The sequence below is a fragment of the Dipodomys merriami genome, unplaced genomic scaffold, assembly GCF_024711535.1.
Source record: "Dipodomys merriami isolate MVZ:Mamm:240054 unplaced genomic scaffold, mDipMer1.0.p SCAF_14, whole genome shotgun sequence".
NCBI classification, from domain to species: Eukaryota; Metazoa; Chordata; class Mammalia; order Rodentia; family Heteromyidae; genus Dipodomys; species Dipodomys merriami.
Window position 1 is genome coordinate 32,331,106 of NW_027202715.1, and position 17,187 is coordinate 32,348,292.

A 17,187-nucleotide genomic window follows, 5' to 3' on the forward strand; every position below is an offset into this window, starting at 1 on the left:
AGTGTGTTTTAAATCAAGAGAAAGTATTTATGATGCACATTTTATCACTTGTAGAAATGATGGGATTAGAAGGAATCTATTCTCCTTAATAGATTGTAACTGTCTTGAAGACAGAGTCCATGTCTTGCTGTGTTGGTAGCATCCGTGCCTGAGAAGGATATTTGGCTCCCAGAGAACATTGCCTAAGGGATTTTTTTTTTCTGGTCTTGGAGCGTGAACTCTGAGCCTGGGTGCTTCTTTTGTTCAAGGCTAGTGCTCTACCACTTGAGCCACAGCACCACTTCCAGCTTTTTGGGGTAATTTATCAGAGATAATAGTCTCACAGACTTCCCTGCCCAGCCTGGCTTTGAACCATAATCCTCAGATCTCAGCCTCCTGAGTAGCTAGGATTACAGGCATGAGCCACCAGTACCCAGCTCCTAAGTGATTCTTTAGTCAATGGAACATGGCATATTTTTGTACAGGGTTTCAGCAATTAGGCATTTTCGCATTTATGCATTACAGTCACTAGGGGGCAATGCAATTGCATTCCTTTGTAATGACTAGCTGGTGGTATCTTACTAGTGCCATGAAAATGTAATGACCACCCTTAAAGTGCGTTGGGGCAACTTGTGGCATAAACTGTCACCAACAGTAGCATTCTTCGTATCTATTTCTCTTGATTATGTAGATGAGTTGGCTGATTCCAACTTTTCTAAACAATGAAAGGATTGACTAATAAGCACTACCTTATTGAGTTATTCAAGCTAACGGTTATGGAAACAAGAAAAGTGGAATGGAGGAATCCAACCTTCTTGTGACTGTTGTGAGTGATGTCAAGTATTATTAAAAACAACAACAACAGCCCTTCCTGCCTTCTCCTGAATGTCCAAGAATCACACATAAAATAAGTTCTGGTTGCTTACATCTTTTTAGCAGGAATGCTCTCTCATAAGGGCAAGACGTAGTAAAATGAGAAAGAATTCAAGAACTTGCCTTTTAAAAGATCCTGTAAAGTATGAAACATTTTTTAATTTTTGCTTTCAGTTAAGTTTTCACAGTGAATTACAAATAAACGGATGATCTTTGTCTTTAAAGGGTCCTAACAAACCAGCTTGAATCAAATGAAGGAAGCTAAGATTTCCAATACCAACAACAAAATATAATCTGTTCCAAAGTATTGCTTGAAATTTAAGTCTCAAACAAGACAAACACTTCATGGGGGCTAGGAAGGTGGCTCAGTGGCAGAGTGCTTGCCTTGTATGCATGAGGCCCTGGGTTCGATTCCTCAGCACCACATAAGCAAAAAAGCCAGAAGTGGCGCTGTGGCTCAAGTGGTAGAGCACTAGCCTTGAGCTGAAGGGCTGAGAGACAGTGCCCAGGCCCAGAGTTCAGGCCCCACAACAGGACCCCCCCCAAAAAAAAAACAAACAAACAAGACAAACACTTGAGTTTACCGTGTTGATGGGGTCTTGAAATAGTTGGCCTGGAAGCAGAATGATTCAGTGGACAGAACATTTGGGTTGTTGGTTGACCAGGATGTGAGTCTCAGCTCTGCCCCGAAGTAGTGATCACAGATTCCTATGCAGTGACTTTTCAGTGTTAATATGGAAGACACGGGGAGAGAAGAATGGGGCAAATGATCTCAAAACCTTCCCTGAATCCAAACAATTATCTTTTCCAGGAAGTAGCTCTTAGGGATTTACCCCTTAACACCTATCTGTTTCAAGAGCACAGTTTGTTTTAATGCAATATTTTAAAAAAAAAAAAAAAAGCAAGAAGTGTCCAAGAAGATATGATTTGTTTTTCCCCAATGAAGTAAGAGCAGAGTGTTTCTGTTTAAAGTTCACATAAGGGGCTGGGAAGGTGGCTCAGTGGTACAGCACTTGCCTTGCATGCCAGAGGCCCTAGGTTCGATTCCTCAGCACCACATAAGCAAAAAGAAAAAAGCCGGAAGTGGCACTGTGGCTCAAGTGGTAGAGCGCTAGCCTTGAGCTGAAGAGCTGAGGGACAGCGCCCAGCCCCAGAGTTCAGGCCCCACAACCGGACCCAAAAAAAAAAATAAAGTTCACATAAATTCAAAATGTGCTTTGTTTGTATGTAGAACAGAACCTTAGACCCAGTATTTGCTCCTTAGCGTTTTGCATGTGAAGAGAGTGGTGGCAATTTACTCAAAACTAATAAGAAAACCAAGCACGCTGATGTCTCCACACTGCAGACAATCATGCTGCCTTTTAAGGTTTTGACTCCTGGCTTATTTTCTTTCCTACCTGCCTGTGAAGAAGGAAAGCTAGTGAACATCCAGATTTTCAGATGTCTGACTGGAAGCCTAGCAGTCTTCCAGAAATACAGTCAGGTATGAAAGAAACGTGCCATACCTCATCTTCTCCAGTCCTTCCATAGGAGGAAGACCCAGGTTGGGGAAAATGTGGCCTTTGTGTGTCTCCTTGATTCTTTTGGATTTACAGTCATATTGTTCTGTTTGTGGCACCATGCAGGGAGTTACAGTATGAAGGATGTGAAATTCAGTCACACACCCTCAGAGGTACTTGTCAGTGGGCTTCTCTGATCTTTTTGTCCTTTAGATTTAGGCTCTGACAGGGAGTTAAGACACATTGACTTCTCTGGAATAAAACCTTGGAGTGAATGATAAGCTTCTTCAACTCGGGCCTCTTTTTTCTCTTTCTCCACAGGGCCCATCCTTTTTGGGCATTGGTCCACTGGACTGGGGCCAGCCTTGTGTTTAGGACTGGGACTTTGTGCGGAAGGGCGGTGTCTCAGCTAGTCAGTTACCGTGAAGACACCGTTGGAATGGAGTGGATGTGTAAACTCTCCAGCATGCATTCCCCGCCTGCCCCCCGCAGCGAAGTGCACAGGTTATTCCTGGGCCTGGCGATTTTATCCTGAACGGTATTCTGACAAGGTGTACAAGATCTGCAGCCCTATGGCTTGAATTTGAAGCCCTTTGCTTTCGATATCATCCTCACAGGCTTCATCTGTAAAATGGGTAGAGAAGATGGGATGGGAGATTATAGGGGCGTGCTAAGGATGTCGTTTTAAATTCTGCATTTGAGCACAGTCCGCACACTCTGACGTCCGTGTCAGCAATCCTGGTGGCCTCAAGTCCTCACCACCCTTAACTAAATAAGCTAGTGGGTACCAAAGGCTTACTGGAGGCGGTGCCGGGTGGGGTGGGACCCGGGGTGTCCACTGATGGGGGGGAGGGGTGAGCTGGGCCCGGGCTGCTCCCTGGGCGTGCGGGCCTGCCGCTGGGATTTCAAGGTCTGGCCCGGTTCCGAGGCCAGCGGGGGGGGCGCGCCCGCAAACCGGGGCCGGGCTGGGCGGCCGCAGGGTCCCCGGGGGCCGGGCGCTGCTGGCGGAGCCGACGGGGCGGAGAGGAGCGCGGCGGGAGGAGGAGGAGGAGGAGGAGAAGGGGGCTGGTCAAGGGAAGTGCGACGTGTCTGCCGAGCCTTTTAATACCTCCTTCCCGGGAGTCTGGCAGCAGCCGCCGCCACCGCCATCCGCGCGACCTGCCTTCGGTCTCTGGTCCCCGCACCCGGGCTCCGCCGCGGCCAGCACCATGTCGGGTATCAAGAAGCAGAAGACGGTAGGCTTCCGAGCCGCCCGCCCTCCCCCTCCGCTCCCACCGAGCTGCGCCGACCCGGCGTCGGGTCCACCCTCCACCGGAGGAGGCTCCGGCGCCGGGAAGAGGAGGAGGAAGAGGCGCGGGGAGGGGAAGCCGGCGAGGCGGCGCCCGGGATCCCCGGTCCCCGCGGTGTGCCCCGCGCCTCCGGGGACCTGTTGGAGGGGGCGGGGAGAGGGGCTCCCGCGGGGTGGGGACCTGCGGGGCTTGCAAAGTGGGTCTGGATCTAAGGACCAGAGACGGGCTCGTGCTTTTCTTCCCTTGGAGAGCTCCAGACCCGCCTCCCTCCCGCCCGCCCGCCCGCCCGCGGGAGCTCCGCGCCGGGTGGGCGGTGGGCTCCGCGGTGGCTCGCGCCTGCCCGGTCCGCTCCCGCTCGGGTCGCTGGAGATCAGCCCGCTGGTCACCGGGGTTTGGACCGTGGAGCCTCCCCAGAGCGGGTTTTAGTGACAGACTTCCGTAGAAGAAACTACAGTTGTGTAGGCTAGCTGGAAGAAAGGGCCTGTCTGCAGCGCAGGATTTGACCCTCCAGCAGGTCTGCTCCCCAGGGCACCCGCTGGGTGGCACGCGTTGGTCGCTGGAGAGGGGTCGGGTCCCCTCAGTTTGGTGGGGTAGGAAGAAGGGTCTGCTTCCAGCGGTGGCAGCTTTCTCCACCTTTGATCTGGGCAGGCCCTTTTTAATGGGAATGATGAGTGCGAGTCAAAGAAAAGTTCCTTCCTCATGTAGCAACACTGGCCCTTAAAAATGCTGCATCCTTAAAAATGGTCGCCGTTCAGGCTGAAGACACGGCTCTGGGGTAGCACACTTGCCTAACACATATGGGTTCCGTATTAAGCCACACGCGCGTGCACACACACACGCCAACAAAACACAGTGGTAGTGTTTGTCAAGAGGTACCCCCAATAAAAGTGGGGAAAATGACTCTTTAAGAGTTGGAAGGAGTCACAGCCTTACTATTGACAGCATTCGGGTTGCTTCTGATGTGGTCTACAAGCCTTGATTAAAATCCACCCAGCAGTCTGGGTGCTAAACACACGTTTTGCAACACTGCAAGCTTCAAATGGCTGTGGTGGTTATGAAATGGGTAGTCAGAAGTAAATGCGTGGCTGGAAGGTAGTAGGCACTCAATAAATATTGGTTCTTATTGAAATACCTTTAAAGCGTTCAGTTTTGGCGGTGGACTGACTGGAGAAGAGGTGAACCAAACAAGAAGAGGAAGGGAGGCTAGGAGCCATGCAGGTTTTGGAAGTGTGACTTGGGCAGCTAGGGAAACAGAAATAGACTGGGGGGGGGGGGGAGTGCCACTCTAGACCAGTGGGAAGGTCCAGTAAGAAGTTGGCATCAATTTGGGATGGGGCAATAGTCAGAGCCCAACTCTCAGCCTTATAATATGTGGGGTTTTTTTTTGTTTTTTGTTTTTGTTTTTTTTGGGGTCTGGTCGTGAGGCCTGAACTCTGGGCCTGGGCGCTGTCCCTCAGCTCTTCAGCTCAAGGCTAGCGCTCTACCACTTGAGCCACAGCGCCACTTCTGGCTTTTATTTTTTCTGCTTATGTGGTGCTGAGGAATCGAACCCAGGGCCTCTGGCATGCAAGGCAAGTGCTCTACCACTGAGCCACCTTCCCAGCCTTGTAATATGTTTTTAAAATGCAAAATGAAGATCTTTTTTCCCGTTTCATTTAATTAATTTCTGTAAGATCCTAAATGATGTCCTAAATGCTGTGGCAGTCAGAGTTTCTGTCTGGGTTTTTATTCTCTCTTGTTTGCAGCAAGGAACTTCTAGTTCTGATAGGGGAGAAGAGCTTTGCCAAACGTGTCAGAAAGGGGTCAGTCTGTGAAGTGAAGGAGAGAGGATGGAGTCCCCCTCCCCCCATCATTTTGGGGACTCTACACAGCGAGGAATTTGAGGACCACAGTTTGTTTTTTGTATTTACACAATCTGAGGCTTCTAATTTTTGTCACTATGTGTGTAGTTTACAGGCTTAAATTAATGCCCCCAAATAGCTAACTGAAAAAGGATTTCAAGATTTTTACTTAACCTAACACAGTTGTAAATCCACCTACCAACCCACATTCCCAAAAGGACCCGATAGGTACTATTGATGCTTTACTAGACAGCTGTAAGTGCATGTGAAATTGCCTCAGACCTTCAGTGGTAACTGAAAAAGTGTTTTTGAAACCCTAGTGTGGTTTCTAAGTTGGTCAATTATTTGAAGAAGTGAGAGCTGCTCATCTCAGAAGCCAGCCTGGGAACAAGGCTTGGCTGGCCTCATGTGGGACCTGCGGGCATTATTACATGGCTTTCTGCATTGTCAGTAGAGCACAGTCAATTCACGCAGCAGCCTCTGAAGTAACTTTGACTATTTGCTGAATTCTGCTGGGTTGTTGGTGATGATTAGATCCTTATTGTGAAACCCTCAGGAGAAGTCACAGGCTGATAATTAGTATAAATCAACAAAATAACTTACTGTATTATAAATTTATTTAATCTTAATTTTAATTTTTTGTCAGTTGTGGGCTTGAACTCAGGGCTTGAGTGTTGTCCCTGAGCTCTTTTTGCTCAAGGTGAGTGCTTTACCATTTTGAGCCACAGTGCTACTTCCGGTTTTCTGGTGGTTTATTGGAGATAAGAAACTTTCCTGCCCAGGCTGGCTTTGAACTTTGATCCTCAGATCTCAGCCACCTGAGCAGCTAGGATTACAAGCGTGAGCCACCTGCACCCAGCTTTCTATTAGAAAATTTTTGTGAACAGCAAAACATCTCTCTCAGGCTTTTTTTTGTATTTTCTAGATGAATATAGCCTTTCTGTTCACATCATCTCTAAGAAGAGTAAATAGTGGCGTTATATGAGAGAATGTAGAATGTTTTTCTCATGTGCTTGAGGGGAAAAAAATGAAAATTTGAGGGGAATAAAAAGATTTTTTTCCTGAAGGAAAGTAGTATGTTACTTCCATCCTTACCATTGATACCAACAAAACAGCCAGTCACATCCCTCCCTTCTAGCCTGACTTGCCTACAACCCTGGCTACCCTTCGATCCCACCCCCTTCACACAACTACATACCAGGGAAAAGAGGCAAAGTGCTGCCAGAGGACAGAGAGGAAAGCAAAAGTTTAGGGCCTTCTTTCTTCTTCCTCCTCCTCCTCCTCCTCTTCTTCCTCCTCCTCCTTCTTTTCTTTTTGTCAGTCCTAGGGCCTGAACTCTGGGCCTGGGCGCTATCCCTCAGCTCTTCAGCTGAAGGCTAGTGCTCTACCACTTGAGCCACAGCGCCACTTCCGTTTTTTCCTGTTTATGTGATGCTGAGAAATCCAACCCAGGGCCTCATGCATGCAAGGCAAGCGCTCTACCACTGAGCCACCTTCCCAGCCCCTAGGCCATTCTTCTTATATCATTTCCCAGATTAACATTTTTCAAGGCCCACAGGTAATGTTATGGTGTTTTAGAAACACCCAGCCAAAAAAAATTGAGATATTACATTATTTTCTAAAAGATCAAACAAGTCAATGTTGGGAGAAATGAAAGTGCAGGTGGCTCACACTTATACTTCTAGTTATACAGGAGGCTCCTCAGTGGATTATGGTTTGTAGCCAGCCAGGGCAGATAAGCCTTCAATATTCATGTCCAAAATAACCAACAAAAAGCTGGTCTGGAAATGTGACTGAAGAGGTAGAGCACCATCCAAACAAGCAAGCTGAGCAAACATGAGGCTCTAAGTTCAAATCTCAGTGCTGGCAAAAGAAAAAAAATCCCTATAAAGTGCTCTGTAGCTATAAGGTATTATCTATATTTTCATTGCTTTTTAAAATGCAGTAGTGCTACATTATTTTCCCCACTACCTAAGGCAAAACAAATATCTACAGCAGGAGCCACTAGGAGGAGAAACAAGGACTTCCTAGTGCCATGCACTTAGATACTCCAAATTTTATCTCATCCCTATAGCAGCCAGCCAGCATCCCAGACAGTCACTTAGCCTTATCTCCAGGGGAGGAAGAATGCCAAGGGCAAGGCACAAGTTAAATTCAGGTCTGTCCAACAGCAACACTCTTGTTACTTCTACCTCTAAACCTCTATTTTGTGATTTGACCTATTGTTACCTCATTTGTAAAGGAGGATCATAGCAATTCTTATGATGATGATGATGATGATATTTACTGACAGGTTTCTGTGTATATGGTGGACTAGTCTGGAAACCACTATGAAGCCCAGACTGGCCTCAAACATATGATCCTACTACTTCAGCCTCCAGAGTGTTGGGATTAGAAGCATGTACTACCACACCCAGCTTCTAGTATTACACTATAGTGCTGTGGTTTGATATAACCAAGAAGTGCAAGTCAAACTATTCTGAAGGCTCAGCAAGTGACAACTACCAGAATATTTAATAAGAGAAAACAGATGAAATATAAGGGTGATAATTCCATATCTTTATTGGAAAAGCCTACATAAGAAGACACAAGTTGATAGTCTAGGCACACCTATATAAATCAAATATTAACAAAATTTTGCCTGTAACTTTGGTTTAAGAAAGGTAGTCCACGTGTAAGTAAATATTGGCCTAACTTCTCTCCACCCTTCCTGTTCTTTCAACTAGATCTAGATGTACCTTAAAATCTATATGCTTAGATTATTGCTGGTGGCTTATACTTGCAATCCTAGCCATTCAGAAGGCTAAGAGCTATCCCATTTGAAGCCAGCCTAGGCAGGAAAGTCTATGACACTCTTGTCTCCAGTTAACCACCAAAAAGCAGAAAGTGGAGTTGTAGCCCAAGTGATAAAGTGTTCCCTTGAGCAAGAAGACTCAGGGACAGTACCCAGTTCCTAAGTTCAAGCCCCACAACTGGCACATGTGCATGCACACACATCCCCCCACACTCAATACTTCCCAATTATTCTTTAAGATAAGTTTAGTTAACTTTGTGCTTTGTGTCCCTAAGATAGTTATCTTTGTCTTTTATCGATTTTCTGCTAATACTGTGGCTCTGTGATTTGCTTGGCGCATAATTAGGTTTACTTCAACCTTGGAACCTTAGGGAATAAGAATCTGAGAAAGGAATCAATGATGTCAGTCTCTGTCCTAAGAGATTCCTGTTTGTTTCAAAACCTGTCACCTAATAGTAATGGGCACTCATTAGACTTGGTGTTTGGACATCTTAGGAAAACCCAGAAAATAAAGGTAAATAAATATTGATAAATTGGTAGTTCAACTGACTTGTTACCCATGGAGATTTGTTTATAAATGGCATGTGTACCCATTACCTGTGACAAAGCCCAGCACAGAGTTGACTCTTACTAAATATTTGTTAAATACCTGAATAAATATGTGACTGCAGAATCCATTGCATTATGCATTTGTTTTTAGTTCCTAGGTTTTCAGTAGATTTGATACTCTTCTCCCCTTTTCTTTGCCTGTTCTTGTGTGTGCATGTGCGTGCGTGCGTGCGTGTGTGTGTGTGTGTGTGTGTGTGTGTGTGTGTGTGTGTGTGTGTACTTATTTTTGACTAAATATTTGTCATTACTCCTGAGGTATTACTTGCAGGGATTTTCTGAGACAGGATAAATGACCCTTCTTAGGAACGGTTTTGATGCTTTTGATTCTTTTAGGTGCCTGGCTGCCCTCCTAAGTTTGAGACTACCTTAAGTTCATCACTTATTTTTTCTTAGGCCACCCAGATATTATGCATTTCCGTCACAATCATGCACATACTGTTTGGATGCAGCTTCTCAGGCAGGCCTACCTACCCTTACTTATGTTTTATATACTAAGACAACTATCTTTGGGGTTGTCTTGGTAGAGGGTTTATCTGGTTCATTTTTGTTTTTCGGTGTGGCTCCTACAAGCTCTACTTCATATGAAGAAGGCTTTTTTTTATTCTCTCCACTTTTGTGGGTCCTGTGCTTTGATTTCTGTTTCACCTCCACCAGTAGAAATCAGTTCACGTACCCTCCCAACAGCTATCTACCCCTGTAAGGATAAAATACTTTCTGATTGCCTACCTCCCTACATTCCTGTGTTCCCCTAGATTTTGGCTCTGAATTTTCTATTTTGTCAGCTATTGGCTGTTTTAATTGGATTACCTTCTATCATAACAAGTGTTTGTAGCTATTTTCAATGGAAGGAAGCGCCTAAGTGACCTGAACTCTCATAGCTGAAAACACAGCCTCTGCTTCTTTTCAATGCCTACAAGTCACTAACACTTCATATCACACCTGAGCCTTTCCATACCTGTCATTCTTTTAAAGCAAGGACTTAAGAACAAATAAACTTGAGCAGATTGCTAGAGTCAGAAATAGGTAAGTCAGTCTCATTTCCCTACAAAGTGCTTTAGCTTGAAATGGGGGTGGGAGGAAGGGACTCATCTGGGGACCTCTGCTTGTGCAGCCCTCCAGAGATGGGCATTGCTGTCTGATCCTCAGTGATGGTCTAGTTTAAGGGCATTCCTGTCTAAAAGTACCCTTTAGTTTCAATAACGCTCTTCCTTCCTTCATTCTTTCCAGAATACTCACAGATCACTGGGTTGTTCCAGTGAATTCTGGGGCTCAGTGGGAAATTTGAGGGGGCTGGTTAAGGTCCTTGCTATTTCTCTGCTACTCTTAGGAGTGTGGCGACCAGTTCCTGCTTTGGTGTGTCTGTGTTGAAACTTTGAGTAGCTCTGGGGGAGGGTGCAAGAATCCAGCTGGACCTCCTTTCTAAGAACAGAAATACATCTATGGCCTCCTCTAGACTCACACAGGTATGGACGATCAGCCACCCTCTTTCAGATTCGTGTTGGCCTTTAAACTCCCTTAGCTTCTCTTCTAATAAAGATTGGGTATTTTTTTTTTTTCCTGAAAGGTTAATTATCTGATTAACTTGTTGCAAATTTGGTCTTTTTTTTTCTGTTTCTCATTCATCAATCTTTTAATTTAGAGTAAATTGGTGCATAAAAGTTTTAATTATTATTATTGCTAGTACTGGGTATTGAACCCAAGACCTCAAACTTCTTAAGCAAGCACTTTACTTGAATCTTTCACTTTTAGTTTGATTTTCAGGTAGGATTCCTCCTTTCCCAAGGTTCAACCTCGGTCTGGGCTCCTCTGACTTCCTTCTCTTGAGTAGCTAGGATTACAGACATACGCCAGCAAACTCAGCCTAAAAAAAAAAAAATCCTTTATATGCTTATCTGCTTGTGCTATCTATTGAGAATCTAAAATCTTCCATCGGTTAGCTGATGTGACTTCCCTTAAATCTTATCAGCAACTTTCTGCACTTCAAAATTACTTGATTTTGCTGTAATTGGTATTATGGAAGTATAACTAACAAGTATAAGTATTGCAAACTCAATTTGTCTAGCAGTAATCTTAACTTTTGGTGATAAAAATGTTCTGTAACAATGGTGGTGATGGTCCATACCTATAATCTAGCTAGTTGGTAGGCTAAGATTGGAAAAATAATGGATCTAGGCCAGACTGGGTATGCACCCAAGACATCTCTCTCAACCATTGGCTGGGGCAAGTTGACATGTGCTTGTTTTCCCAGCTGTCTGAAAGGCTATCTGATAGATCACAGTTCTAGGTCAGTTCAAGTAGAAAATCTTGAGAGACTCCATCTCAATAGAAAGAAGTTGAGCATGGCACACACTTGTCATTCCAGCTATGAAAGGAAGCTTAAAAATAGGTGGATTGTGGTCTAAGTGTGCACCTGGGAACAAACCAAAACCCTATCTCCAAATATAAAGGCAGCAGCTAGGCTTATGCCTATAATCCTAACTATTCAGGAAGCTCAGTCCCAGAGGAGTATTGTTTAAAGCCAGCCCAGACAGAAAGTCTGCGATATTCCACCTCAAAGTAACTAGCAAAAAATTGAGTTCAAAGTGTGGCTCAAGTGGTAGAGCACCAGCTGTGAACAAGAAAACTGAGAGAGTTCAGGCTCTGAGTTCAAACTCCAGTATACAAAAAGAGCGCTGTTATAAAGCTTTTCAAAGTATATGTTATGTTTATGTATTTGTAAATATAAAATACTACGTTATTAATAGTTATCATTTATATACTAGACTAATATTTGCTTTAGGTATCTAGTTAATGTCTGCTTTGCATGTTTTGTTAAGGTGGATTTTTATTTACCAAATATTGATATCAAAGCTAATAATTCTGTAATTTCTCTTTAACTTACATATGGTAGATTCTTTTTAAATCATATCCAGATTTCTTATCAATTTAAACCTCTTCCAATAAAATCTGATTTTTTTTCTTTTTCTTTCTTTCTTTTTTTTTTTTTTTAAATCCAGTTGTGGGGCCTGAACTCTGGGACTGGGCACTGTCCCTCAGCTCTTCAGCTCAAGGCTAGTGCTCTACCACTTGAGCCACAGTGCCACTTCCGGCTTTTTTTCTTTTTTGCTTATGTGGTGCTGAGGAATCGAACCCAGGGCCTCTGGCATGTAAGGCAAGCGCTCTACCACTGAGCCACCTTCCCAGCCCCCAAATCTGATATTTTCATCTTCACATGTTTTATTCCTCCACACTCTTCCCCAGTTATTATATGAGTAATACACACCTTCCAGATTTCCAGAAGGGAATAAAAGGCAACTCAAGACATTTGGTGATGATTTTTACTTTCCTGTTTTATCTAGTGTTAAAAGGCTGAATTAACTTTTTGGTCCTATGCCAGTGGTCCCATTACATGTTGCTCTTCTTCTCCCTGAAGTTCTTAAAGATCTTTCCAGTTTTAATTCCTGCCAAAGTTCTCAAATATTTGAGTTTCTCAAATATTTAGGTTTTCCAAATATTTATAGAATGGACAAACCAGAAACTCTGCCTGTCACAATTGACTCTGGCTACTGAAGCCTTAGATTCTTTACCCATGGATTTTAGTTCATTCATATTATATAAATCTATTCCAAACAGAACATTTGTTTTCTGTCTATATAAAAGCACCTCACCCACACCTTTATATTCTTTAAACATTCTGCCCAGTAAATCTCTTGATAGCTTTGAGCCCAGAGCATTAAAATTCCCAGCTGACTTTTTATTTACATATTTAAATCCTTTTTATAGTAAGTTAACTTTTCTAAATTATTTACTTTTTATTTAAGCTGTCTCTACATTAAAAATGTGTATTGACTAAAAAAAAATGTATTAAAGAATCTTAGGGTTTTTCTTTTGAAAGGAGGATCCCATCTTCTGGTTGACTTGGTATTCTAGTTGGCATACTACATTCAAGAGTTTTTTCTGTGGCCCCTTCCTGGTTGACAGGTTGGTGACCAGGCCACTAGGCTGGAACCCTGACTATGCAACCACATACTTAACACTTCCCTTTATCACATTTTCTACAATTTTGTTTCTTTTGTTTGTTTGTTTTTTGTGGGTCATGGGGATTGAACTCTGGGCCTAGGCGCTGTCCCTCAGCTCTTCAGCTCAAGACGAGTGCTCTACCACTTGAGCCACAGCACCACTTCCAGTTTTCTGGTGGTTTATTGGATATAAGAGTCTCACAGACTTTCCCACCTGGGCTGGCTTTGAACCATGATCCTCATATCTCAGCCTCCTGAGTAGCTAGGATTACAAGCATGAGCCACCAGTGCCCAGCTTTACAATTTTGTTTCTTTTATTCACTAAGAAATATTTCCTATCAATATAGCAGGCACTCCCTCGTAGTTGCATTATCTGTGAGTGAGTCATACTATACCAACTTAGGTATAGTACTTTGTTCTGACATTGTGGAGATAGAAATAAAGACCAAAGAACAATATTTTAAAGGTGTATCATGGCAATTTTAAAATATACCTGTTTTCCTTCAGAAAGTGTAACCTACTTCCCTTTTACTCATTCTTCCTTAAGCTTTCTCAAGTCATTCATTTATAGCCATCTTTATCAAAAAGATGATGCGGGACCCTGGGTTCAATCCCCTGTGTGAGAAGGAGGGAATCGAAGGTAGGCGAGAGGGAGGAAGAGAGGGGCAGGAAGAAAGGGAGAGAGGCCAGTGATTACATCATGTGCAGTCCAGATAAAACCTTATCAGGAAAATGCTGAACCAAGTTCAGTTGCCCAGTAAAGCTTCAGCTCAAATTTATCTCTTAAACCCATCCATTTCGGTTATTTCCTATCTTCATGAAGCACCAAATAGTAGATGAGTAATCACATAACTTGCTGAGTTCTAATAAAAGCTTGTTTTCATCGATTATAAAGGTAATTGCAACTCTTGGCCTATTGAGTCATTAATGTGACAACATTTTGAGTAGTTATTAACAAAGAGGAAAAATTGAACTCATCCTTTGGGTTTGTATTATCTATACAAAATTTTTTGAAAGATCAAATACCACCTAGATATTAAAATTCCAATTGCAGCATGTTTACTTCTCTGCAGTTCACTTTTGGGAGTGTTTTATTAGCAAGTTCGCTCTGATGTGCTCTGTTTATTGCTGGCATGTCTTAAGCACTCAGCCAGTGGAAACCAGTCCAGCAGTAGTCTGTGCATTAACTATCCGTTGTCTTCACCAGAATATGAAGGAGGTTCATGAATAAATATCCAGAAGGGAACCCATTTAACTGGAATGAGTCTTCAGAGAGTTACCCAAAGAGAAACTTGTATCTTCCTAGCTTCTCTGTAGTTAAGAAGTTATTTATTTCATAGACAGAATGAGACTACAAACACAGCTGGATTAGGTGAATCATAAGTGATTGCACATTGGTGCAATGTTTTTGCAGCTATCTACAACTGATATCTCAAGATAATAATAATGACTTCAGTTTAGAGGCATTCCTCTAAACTGACATTCATCTACCTAAAAAAAGGTAGATGGCATAAATTAGCAAACACATTACCCCAACTATCACATATATCTTTTTTGTGATGATAGAAGGTGAATGCATTAGGCAATAAATTTTTCTTTGTTCTCAGATTACCCAAAATTGTGTAATAATTTTTATTGCTTAGTCTTACTGCCAAGCCAATATTTAGACAGAATGATTTTTTTTTCTGTTAAGGCTTCTAATACTTGAATCAACCTGCAATTGTGATTTGTAGATGAAATTCAAGGCTTAAGGATGCTGACAATCATATGCTGCTTTCTTTCAGTGCCTAGAAACCATGAGATTGTAAAAGGCATCTTATATGATGTTTGTGGGAATTGTTTGATTATATTGTTAATTCAGGGAAGTCCAAGATTTTTAGAAATCCTAGGTGAGCGTGTTTGTAATAGATACTAACAAAGTATATCTCCATTTCGATGACTTTGTTTTAAGAGAATGTTTCCATTTACCACTAAATTGGTCTCTGCATTTGATAGATCTTATAACACATACTATTGTAAGACACGTTAAAAATACATGTGTATATATGGATATATTTGCATTATATATGTATGCAAATGGACAGACATTGTTGCAAAATATTGTTTCATTAATATGCTTATTTTAACATTTCAATTAATGTTCTCATAATTGTTTTCCTTCAGTACATTTCATTTTAAGTGAATATTTCATAAAAGAAAAATCACTGTTGACATATTCTTGTCAACCATTTTCAATTGTATATTATCTGTCAAACAAAGTGATCTAAATTGGTACTTAAAATGAAGTCATTAAAAAAGAATATTTTGAGTTTGTTTTTTGTTAGTTTTCGTTTGGCAGAAAGCCATTAATGGCACAGTAAAACAAAGAATAAAACAAAACATTAAGAATGCTAAGAAAAAAGAGAGAGAGAGAGAGAGAATGTTTCCATGTTCTTATTGAGGAAGAGAATTGGCTGGGTATATTCCACGGGGTAAAACAAGCATTTCGCTGGGGAGGTGTTATACTATTTAAACAAAGAACAGCTCTCACTACATGGACGTTGAATCTCACAATCCATGTCTTCATAGTACTACACAAAATTCTATTAAAAGGATGTGTTGTCGCTGGGAGTGGTGGTGCACACAAAAGTATGAAACCTTAGCTAGATAAAATAAAGCTGGAAAATGAAAACAAGGAATATGTAGTTAGCTATATTCAATGAATGGAAAAGTCTAGATTGTCGTAAATACTCTGTGTCTTCCATTTTCTTTTCAGAGTTGAGGTTGTGATTGAAAAAGCTTTTCAAGCATCTTTTTATGTTATTAATTCTTATCAATATAATAAATTCACTTGGGATGTCTGAGTTCTCCAGCTTGAAGAAGAGAATAAGCTTTTATCCAAGGACTTTCCATACTATCCCCAGAACCCCCATCTCATTCTCACAAATGTGTGAAGTAGTTGATGTTCTTAGGTGTTTGCCTTCACATGCACCGAAATGAAGCCTTCCAGCTTTATTGAAAATATAAACGCCATGTTTTTAATCACTTCCCCACTTCTACCCCCATTAATACAACAGATGTAAAGGATACTCTGGCTGGGAGATGGAAGCATATTTTGACTGTTTAGACATACATTGTAATTTTAAGTTAAATTTAGCAGCTTAATACAGTGAAGAAACTAAAAAGATATAGTCACACTGAAAGTAATTTTCCTCAGGATCTTTTCTGTATAAGCTTTTGAAGATGTGGATTTTAGCAAATGCTATTAAAAGGGAATAAATGTTAGTTTGGATGAGGCCTTGTGGCTAGTTTTTAGAACAGCAGTCCTTGGAATTGAACCCAATGTTTCACCTTAATAATAATACAAGGCTTCAGTGTTTCAGTGGGTGAATGCATGCACTCAAAAATAAGTGTCCTCAGAAATAACTGCAGCGACTTACGTGTAACTCTAGACCTCTCCTTGTTCATTATGTGAATGCTGCACAGTCGACCATTCATGAGTTACAAGTTCCCAAAGCCCCACAAGCAATGGGCCTGTTCCCGGATATACTGGAGGTTTCACTGGCATTTCCACAACTCAGCCCAGAATTTACTCTTTCACATTTCAAGGAGCCTATGCCACATACACAGTCCCATTACTAGCACTGGTTGCACAAGAATATTAAGAAAACATACAGACATAACTGTGCTTGCACAGTCTGCAATGGAAAACCTGCAGGGCTAGCATCAAAGGACAGCTGTGACCTGTGTTGGACATTGTATTTGCATGGTTTTAAGCATCTTTTGAATGAAGTAACACATTTCAGGAGACTTACTGTATTCCCACGAGGGTAATTGACCCCTACTTGTGTTATAGCAGGTTTCTCTGGGCAAGATAGTTCTTTAGTTCACCAAGCCTTATTCATATAATTCATTCTGCAATTCTCTATAATTTGTAATTCAAAGTATTAGAAACCATACATAAGGTTGTTAAAACAAAGAGATGAGGTAACTTCCCTGTTGTCTTATTGTGGGCTAGTATCATAGGGAAAATGCAAGTTGACTCAGTAAAGTGCCCTCATCTATATTTTGTCTATGTGAACAGAGAAGAATTCAGAGATATGTAGATGACATTTAGAACAAATGACTTCTTGGGATTGCACCAAGTTAATTGTATGCTGGGAAACACGGTATGGCCTCGTTCATGGGAGATCTAACACATGAAATAAGTGGCTTAGCAAATTGTACATGTGTGCTTCTAAAAACTAAAATAGAGGGGGAAAAAATTCTGTCCTTTCTAAAACTGTGGGGTTTTTTTTTGTTATTGTTGTTGTTTGTTGGCCTGGG

General features: G+C 42.1%; 1 protein-coding gene across 2 annotated transcripts in view; it reads left to right on the top strand.

The window, feature by feature from the left end:
* The first annotated feature begins 3,419 nt into the window (after positions 1 to 3,419).
* Positions 3,420 to 17,187, top strand: part of Papss2 (3'-phosphoadenosine 5'-phosphosulfate synthase 2) — a 76,732-nt gene continuing 62,964 nt past the window's right edge. For both annotated transcript variants that reach the window (XM_070021122.1, XM_070021124.1), the window contains exon 1: positions 3,420 to 3,586. In XM_070021122.1, the coding sequence (XP_069877223.1) occupies positions 3,560 to 3,586 (27 nt within the window). In that variant the 5' untranslated portion in view covers positions 3,420 to 3,559. The remainder of the gene's footprint in view (positions 3,587 to 17,187) is intronic.